This window comes from Schistocerca cancellata, chromosome 3 (genome assembly GCF_023864275.1).
Source record: "Schistocerca cancellata isolate TAMUIC-IGC-003103 chromosome 3, iqSchCanc2.1, whole genome shotgun sequence".
In the NCBI taxonomy this organism is placed as follows: Eukaryota; Metazoa; Arthropoda; class Insecta; order Orthoptera; family Acrididae; genus Schistocerca; species Schistocerca cancellata.
The window spans coordinates 393748010-393757930 of record NC_064628.1 but is presented as its reverse complement, the minus strand read 5'-3'; the positions used below and the strand labels follow the sequence as shown (position 1 = coordinate 393757930).

At 37.1% G+C, this 9921-nt stretch overlaps 1 protein-coding gene across 1 annotated transcript; it reads right to left on the bottom strand.

The window, feature by feature from the left end:
- Window positions 1-587: 587 nt before the first annotated feature.
- Window positions 588-5927, bottom strand: LOC126175121 (DNA-binding protein RFX2). Its single transcript, XM_049921674.1, has 2 exons — window positions 5668-5927; window positions 588-5484 (listed from the first exon to the last, which is right to left on the bottom strand). Exons 1-2 carry the CDS (start codon window positions 5924-5926, stop codon window positions 3578-3580), a joined length of 2166 nt encoding a protein of 721 aa, XP_049777631.1. The 5' UTR covers window position 5927; the 3' UTR covers window positions 588-3577.
- Between the last annotated feature and the right edge of the window lie 3994 nt (window positions 5928-9921).

Genomic DNA, 9921 nt, shown 5'->3' with positions numbered 1-9921 from the left:
TTTGGTAAGTCACATCATCTTTGTTTTTATATATATGTTTCCCACGTGGAATGTTTCCCTCTATTATATTAATAAGTATTAACATAAACAACAGGAACATTTCTTGAATAGTGTGTGATTCAAAAGTAAATTAAATGCCAATTGTGAGACATGACCTCTCTTCTGCACAGTTTCAATATTATGCGACAAAAATTAGTTGCACTTCGAATACTTCAATATCATACACACAGTGTAAAGCACTATTACCTTTGTAACAAATACTTTTTGAATTTTAGGCATTGCTTCTAATAATTTTTTACAGTAAATCTATACATATTCAAGTCAAAGTTTTGTTGCTGTTGTAGTACTGAAACCGCCTTTTAGCATTTGTTTTTACAAATCATTACTTAACTTGAAAATCAGAACTTAATTTGTTGTTACCTCAAATACTTATCCTACAGCATGTGTATCACCTGCTGTTTAGAGCAACATATCCAAACCATTTTTAACAAAACTGTGCTGAAAAATAGTTACTGTATATTAGGAAAAACAGGTATAAGCATAATGGTTTTATATACAAAGACTACACAACTTATCTTTCACAAGTACGAAATTTATTCAGAATTTTTCCACTCTTTGAAAAATTACACCATAATGGAAAAAAGAAAAATGACAGGTGGTCAAAACACAGACCATCCATTCTTGACTTATAAAAAATAATGACTAGATAAACGTACATACACAGTTACAAGCACTGGGAGCACAATGAATCAATATTTCTTGTTTGACTAATGAGGTCACTGTCAAAATCTATTCACAAGAATAAATTGTGTGACACATTAAAGAGGTTAGTAGTATGATGCAGCATACTACAATCATACAACTTTGCTCTTTGATTACATAAATATCCACCATTCAATAAATTAATTATGAAAGTGCTTTATCGTTGCAGAAGACAAACAACATCAAAAATATTAATTTCTCTTTTACATCATTTCTTGTAATTTGAGTACTTCAGTTGAGGGAGCAGGTTATAAACCGGTAGCATCATATGAAGCTGGTCATCTTTGTATCTCATTCACAGCTCATTAAAAAAAAAATCAGAACTGAACAGAATTTAATTTCTTTGGTTTGAAGACTGAAATGAGTACAGAACCCTTTAAATATGGAAACCAACATTTTGTTGATCTTGCTTCATAAATTAAATGGCCTAATTAATTAGCCCTAATGAATACAAGAAATAGGCACAAGGGCTCAAAATTACAATCAGTTATTTAATAACAGATGTAATACAACATAACACACTAATTTTTTACCTTGTAGAACTCTTCAGTGAAAGTATGTCAAATCAAAAAACAAAAATATTGTGAAGGGAGCAGGAGGAGTGGGAATATATTATAGCCTACTCATTACTACAAAAATGTCACACACAACAATATCTAGGGCCTAACTATGCATTATCAGTGTTTTAACAAGGCAGATACTTATGCAAGAGTGATGAAAAATAGTGCTGGACATACACAGGAAATAGATACAGTGTTTCAGTATAGCACATAGCACAATTCCTAAATAATTACAAAATTATAGTGCCTAATAGAATGCATGCAAAGTTACGAAAAGGGAAGTCAAAGCTGCAATGAACTAGGATCATGCACACTGAGGCAATTTGTTGTCCCCCCCAACTTTCACACAGTCTGTTACCATCTATAAAACAGTATGTCTTCTATTACCTCAAACTTTTAACAGTTACTTCATTACCATTGCTACATGCTTTGCATTTTGATGTACAATAAAAATTTAATGCAGAGAATAAATAATTTGCACAAGACACACTTTATTTCACACACCTTATGAAGGCACGCACATGCATACTATGAGAGTTCTGTATGAACTCCATATATATTAAATAAATAACTTTTCTGAAGTAAATGCAACAATCGAACACTTCAAAAACAGAACAAAATATTTACATTGGAGAAGAAATGAAATTAAATATTTTGAATGTACAGCATTCTCTGAGCAACTACTACATTTACAATGACTAAATAATGCATCAACTTTTAACTTATTTATCTGAGTGCTTTCCCAAATAAATATAAAAAGACTTATGCATTAATGTAAATAAAAGATCACATTTCTGCTTATTTTTCAGTGTAGAAACTGTGTTATGGGAATCAAAATTCATGTGCCAGAAAACTTATGGAAGTTCTGATTTGTTTTCTGTCTAACAAGAGAGAGAATATTGTATAATTTATGTCTTATATTACAGAAGTAACAATCATAAAATTGTCAATGGCTTGCATTCCATAAATAAATCAGTGTTTGTGGTCAAATCCTTTATGTTTCCTGGAGAATTTAAATGGCTTTCAGTAAATCAGCACAGATTTTGTATGGAATGGTGCAATAAGTATCACATTATTCACTTGCTAACATATAGATCTGAACATGAAACTTCATCAAAATTAAGATGTCTCCTAATTTCAAATAATATTTGTCATTATCATCAGACATGTGACTTAGAAGCTGAATACACATAATAAATGCATTACCGAGCTTAACTTTTACAGTAAGTTAATTCTCTATGTACTACAGGTAAAGACAAAATTCTCTCTGGTAAACAAAATTCACACAGGAACACATACATACACACAAGTACACACGAAGTTCTGTGGACAGTTATCACACCAATATATAGAGACACTTAACAAATAACAGTGACCATCACAATAAACCACGCTTTCATTATACTCTGCTTAAGAGAAATGCAACTTGTAACACATAAAACGCATTACTTCACACAAACACACACACAAAAAAAAAGACAGACTTCTACCAAGAAGCTGAAGGAATTGCTTTTCTCTTAATATTTTGATTCCACATGGATTTAAACACATAACACTGATATATAGTACTGACAAAGGTTTATTCATACTACCTTTAAAGACATACACTGTTAACAGTACGATTACCGTAGTAAATTGAGGAACTAAAAATGATTCGCTACAAGGACAAGAGAGAAAAAGTTAACTCTGGTGAACAGAAATACTCTTTATGTAATGATTTCAAGACTTGTATTTCCCTAATGAATAAGTATAGTGACACAGTGACATAAAATACATGTCTGCATAAATTCCATCATAACACAGTCACATAAATCATACAAGTCATTTCAACACATTCGCATTGCACAGTAACCTGCTGTTTCCCCAGATGCAGGTAACAGTAATTCAACAGCATCCATAAACATTTTATAACTAGCAGTAGCATCTGAACAGTAAAGCATGAAGAAAGATATGAATGGCCAAATATTCTGGAAGTCTGTTTCCAAGCGAATCCTAATTTAAAAAAGGGATGACCTATGAAAGAAATTAAATGTAAATAAACTGAATTTGAAAAACATGAAGTAAGAGAACACTCGAACTGAACCACCATGTACTCTACAGGTCAATAAATATATCATTGCACAACAATGGCAAGAGGAACTTGTCTTTTACAGATTTATGCACAGTATACGATTTAGTGAAGCCACCAATGAATAGTAGCTGAAGTGGCAGCATTTCATACTGCTGAATCACTCTTTTCTCAGCCAATTTTATCACTATTCCACATTTAGTGCATTGATCTGTAAATAACCACTTATATCAGATGAGCTATGAAGCTTTTCACCAAGGACAGCAATTGGTGTTTCTCCTGTCTGCAGTGCAACTTGATGTTCAATCAGAAAGAACATGTATTCATCATACAACAGACGTATAAGGTGAAATGAACCGAAGCTGGCTGCACTTCGGAGTGTCAGATCTCTTATTACCATTGAACTATAAAAGGACCATTTCAGCAGAAACTGTCTTGCTGCTTTTGTAAAGTTTGGTCTTCCTTCATAAGGTTTTAACACCTGAGTTGCAACACCCTTCAGCCAAGCTGCCCATTGTTCAAGTGAGTTTTGCTGCTGCAATGTCATTTTGAAGTCTGCTTCCAGTCTTTGTACAACACCATTATCACATTCACACACCCATGATGCTTGATCCTGAACATTGTGGAAATCTACACGATTTAAGTCTACCAGCATCTGGTTTATCTGTGACGAGTTCTGAAGTACGGCACGTGCAGCCTGTGCCAAATGATTTAAAGATGTGTAGCGACGTAAAGTTTGTGCAAATGCATTTGCTGCAGCCATTTTGATTTGAACTATGTCACTTGGACATCCAGCCATGGCAGATGTCAACCAAGTTCCTAGACTTTTTGCAAAATTGCGAATGCCTTGGGTAAGGGAGCTCGGAATTGGGCGAAGGACATCTGGTATCAGAACATATACTAAATTTTGATAAAATCTATAATCTACAACTCTGACAAATTGCTGTATAGGTTCCAATTTACACAAGATGAACAGCTTTGTTTTCGATAAGTATCTCTCTTCTTCACATTCATCCCCATTATTATCATCTTGAGTTCTCCAAAATTCCCTCCAAAGACTTTCAATAGTTGGGAATTCCAAGTTAAGAATAGCATCTAAAAAGGCTTCACAATGTTCTCTATAAATACTGCGAAGCGTATCAACATCTTCAAGTGTACATTCCTCAGGTAAAACAACATTTGACATTTCTATTTCAGGAAAATCTGGAATTGCAGATGTACTATCACCTAAAAATTCATGGTGCTTGTGTAGTTCCTGGCAGTGACCTAAAGAAGTGTGATGCGAAGACTGTTCATACTCTGTGCTTTTCTGGCCTGACCCCGAAAGGAACTTGAAACGTTTTTGAGATCCTGTTTGTGGTCGAACAGCAACTGATGTCCCATCCTCAAACAGTTGATTTAAAATAGAGTTCGGTTTGATACGTATACCATAATAATGATACTTGGAATTTCCTCGGGTTCCTAGGCGTCTCGTTCTCAGGCCAAGAAAAATTGAGCGTATCAATTTTCCAAATGAAGCAGCATTAACAGGATCTTGTTTGCGCTCATTACAATGATAAAGATAATGATTATACAGTGTTGAACGAGGCAGACTTACTCCCTCTGCAGTTTCATAATTATCCAGAAGCCAATGTACAGTTGCTGGTGTAGCTCGTGTGTTATGCGAATGGGCATCTTGTCCATCACTTTCCATACCACTGTTACCAGATATCAAGTAAGTCACACCACCAGAATCTGAATTTATTGACTGAGTATTATTATGTTGTGGTGTAATTAATGAATGTGCTGTATCTGATTCAATACTTTCCTGTATCAGATATGAGCTACTTTGCTGAGCTAACAACTGATTGTTTCCTGAACCCTGTCCAACACTGCCAGCTACCTGATTGTATGGAACAGCAGCTGTGCTATCATTATAATATGGTTCCGAAACTGGTGCATACATCTTTTCAGGCTCTTCAACAGTGTAAACAGGATAGGACGTCTGGCCATTTGTTGAAGAATATATGTCCTGCTCAGACGCACTCTCTACATACTGAACGTAGTCGGGCTGTACACCCGGCTGTACTGCGTCTGACGCCACTACATCCGAATCTGAAACAGTAACAGTTATATAGTGTGCTGAATCTACTACTGTTTGTGATTCATTACCGTCATCTGGATCTGTAACATTAGATTCGCTGATAACCTCCGTTATCTCTTCAGTGCTTGCAACTACATGTACTGATGACCTAGAAACTTTGCTATCTACATTTCTTACTTCTCTAGAATGTTCACCTGAACTTTCAAGGCAGTATTCAACGCCGCCACTCTTCTTCAGGGTCGAATTGGCGACACTCGCGATTGGGAGGGTGTTACTTGGCACAGCTGTAACTGGAGTACTTATTTGCGATGAAGCACTGAGAACAACTACTGTAGGTGGCGAACTATGTCTCTGTTGTGAAGCAGCACTAGCATTTCCACAAGATCTCGCCTGGTGAATGTCCAAAGCTGACAATGTAGCCGATGCCGATGTTGCCGGGTTAACAGTAGCCATGTTGAAGGTTGTCTGTGTGGTTGCCATGGAGACGACACAATCATTGAAACATTCTTAATATCTATGCATAGTCCGTATCCGACTTGCTGTCTCTCTCTCTCTCTCTTTTTATTTTTAATGAATTTTAAAAAATTGGTAATGATATTTGAAGCTTGATTTCCTATACTTTTCAAAAAAACAAATGTTTTACATTGATTAAAAACCAGGGAAATATGAGTAAATGAGAACCGAAAAATTGTCTCTCTAACTGAGGCCATAGAAATTTAGAGTACATTATTGGGCTGATGTATTATACATACAATAAAAGGATAATTGTAAAATCATCAGAAATACGTTTCCATCTGAAGCGAATGTGTATCTATCATGCAAAAATGATTTCGATCGCCATCATGTGACATATTTGTGTGTTCAGACCACAAGCCACTTTAGAGTAAGCTATGGTTCCTGCAGAGAGTCAGTGTTTTCTTGATTTCTTTCTTTAGATTTTTTCGACAAGCATTTAGGTTTGGTAGCTTTAGAGATATAAACAAACTAACTCCGACGACGAAGATGCATGAACCTACTGGATAACATTCTATAGTGTCACGATCACTACATTCATGATACGCAAAGCACTATGAATTATGTAACACACAAATACTTGCCATTATATGCGTACCGATGGAAAGCCAACCCCAGCAGAAAATGTGAAATTGGCCTGGTTAAGTAGGACATTCAGTTATTTTAAGATGGTTACAAATGGGAATGCCATACAAATGTTTCTTGCTCCTTCACTACAAGGTGATTCCCAAAAATTATCAGGAGTCAAATTTGAGAATCATTATACACACTACTGATTTGTTATTCAGTGAATGAAGGTTTCTCAAAAAAGACAATTTGGAAATAGGTACCATAACTCAAAAGCAGTACCCGATAAAAAAGAAAATGTTTTGTGCGCATTTGCCTATGTAACAGGGAGAATATAGGTATATAAATGAACATAGTGTTTTGAACAACGAATACAAATTTAAAGACTGAAACATGAGTGCCATAAGGTAGAGTTCTGAGTCACTCAGTAATTCTAAACTAAATAAACGACTTAGTCTTCTCAGAATGAAGCGATAAACATATAAGTAATGATATTCTTGTGTGTAATTTCCAATAAGTCAGTGACAGTAGATCGAAAAATGAAATTCAGATGAAGGTATTAATCAACTACAGAGTGTACTGGTAAGACAAATGAAAATATTACAGAGATGTTGAGAATATACATTGACTTGATCTGAATTGGTAAGACCTTGTACTGAATATTTCCAAACCGCTAAATACACTTTATTCTTCACAGGGAACTGTCTTAAAAGCTTCCACCATAGAAGGTGGAAGAGTAGGTCATTTTTAACATATACAATCCCTGGTTTTTGTATGAGAAACCCTGGCATTTCCATTCCAACTGCTGGTATTTTGGATTTTAGGCTTCTAATCAAGACTAATAGTATATAATCATGCGTTAAAATTCCCAACTATTATACAGGGTGTTACAAAAAGGTACGGCCAAACTTTCAGGAAACATTCCTCACACACAAATAAAGAAAAGATGTTATGTGGACATGTGTCCGGAAACGCTTAATTTCCATGTTAGAGCTCATTTTAGTTTCGTCAGTATGTACTGTACTTCCTCGATTCGCCGCCAGTTGGCCCAATTGAAGAAAGGTAATGTTGACTTCGGTGCTTGTGTTGACATGCGACTCATTGCTCTACAGCACAAGCATCAAGCACATCAGTACGTAGCATCAACAGGTTAGTGTTCATCACGAACGTGGTTTTGCAGTCAGTGCAATGTTTAAAAATGCGGATTTGGCAGATTCCCATTTGATGTATGGATTAGAACAGGGCAATAGCCGAGGCGCGGTGCGTTTGCATCGAGACAGATTTCCAGAACCAAGGTGTCCCGACAGGAAGACGTGCGAAGCAATTGATCGGCGTCTTAGGGAGCACGGAACATTCCAGCCAATGACTCGCGACTGGGGAAGACCTGCAACGACGAGGAAACCTGCAATGGACGAGGCAATTCTTCGTGCAGTTGACGATAACCCTAATGTCAGCATCAGAGAAGTTGCTGCTGTACAAGGTAACGTTGACCACGTCACTGTATGGAGAGTGCTACGGGAGAACCAGTTGTTTCCATACCATGTATAGCATGTGCAGGCACTATCAGCAGCTGATTGGCCTCCACGGGTACACTTCTGCGAATGGTTCATCCAACAATGTGTCAATCCTCATTTCAGTGCAAATGTTATCTTTACGGATGAGGCTTCATTCCAATGTGATCAAATTGTAAATTTTCACAATCAACATGTGCGGGCTGACGAGAATCCACACGCAATTGTGCAATCACGTCATCAACACAGATTTTCTGTGAACGTTTGGGCAGGCATTGTTGGTGATGTCTTCATTGGGCCCCATGTTCTTCCACATATGCTCAATGGAGCATGTTATCATGATTTCATACGGGATACTCTACCTGTGCTGCTAGAACATGTGCCTTTACAAGTACAACACAACATGTGGTTCATGCACGATGGAGCTCCTCACATTTCAGTCAAAGTGTTCGTACGCTTCTCAACAACAGATTCAGTGACCAACGGATTGGTAGAGGTGGACCAATTCCGTGGCCTGCACGCTCTCCTGACCTCAACTCTCTTGACTTTCATTTATGGGGGCATTTGAAAGCTCTTGTCTACGCAACCTCGGTACCAAATGTAGAGACTCTTCGTGCTTGTATTGAGGACGGCTGTGATACAATACGCCAATCTCCAGGGCTGCATCAGGGATTCCATGCCTCGGAGGGTGGACGCATGTATCCTCGCTAGCGGAGGACATTTTGAACATTTCCTGTAACATAGTGTTTGAAGTCATGCTGGTACGTTCTGTTGCTGTGTGTTTCCATTCCATGATTAATGTGATTTGAATAGAAGTAATAAAATGAGCTCTAACATGAAAAGTAAGCGTTTCCGGACACATGTCCACATAACATATTTTCTTTCTTTGTGTGTGAGGAATGTTTCCTGAAAGTCTGGCCATACCTTTTTGTAACACCCTGTATACAGCTCTAAACCATTCATGATCTTCCGATTTTGATCAGCTTAAATATATGATTCACAAAGTAGTTATGTAGATGATTTGGAAACTTTATTTTCAAATATTAACGTCTTCTGAATCTTTGAGTGTAACTTCCTGAACGTTACGTTTTTCTCTCATTCACTGTTTACAATTGCACACGCGTATATCTTATTGAGTAATGATTCCTCAGCAGTTATTGTCGTTGATACCATGCGATACATGTAATTACAAATTTTTTACACACACACACAGACACTCACATGCACACTTATACAGTGGCGGATACTATGTGGGAAGCCCCCCCCCCCCATGCAGTTCCGACCCCATTGCCACCCGCACCGCCCCCGCCAGTCAGCCCGCACGCTATCCGTTTATTTCTTTTGTCAGTCGACTCAAGTTATCGAGTAGCTGTACTTTCCTATATAGCACGCGCATCCGCGCCATCGTATTTTATGGGTTTCTGTTTGGCACATAGATAACTGTGCAAAATATTTGCTTGCCTACCTGCATCTATTGTTACAGTAGAAAGAAGTTCTTCAACACTGCGGTATACAACGACATGGCTGAGGTCGACAAGGAAGGAGGATCGACTTAATGGTTTAGCGCTGTTTAACACTCTCCCTGACATTGATTGTCCTATCGACGATGTAATTAACCAATTTGCCAGGAAGAATAGGCACATAGAATTCATCATTTAAGGAAGACAACCGCAATTGTAACTTTTTTTATCATAAGATGGCATTGTCTAATATATGTGTACAATCAGTTTAAATAAAACTTTCCTAAACTTCACATGTGAATTGATTATTTTTTATTATGGTAAAAGTAAAGGTAGCTCAAGATATCTTTACCACCCCCTCCTTGAGGTTTTTCTGTATCCATCACTGCACTTAATA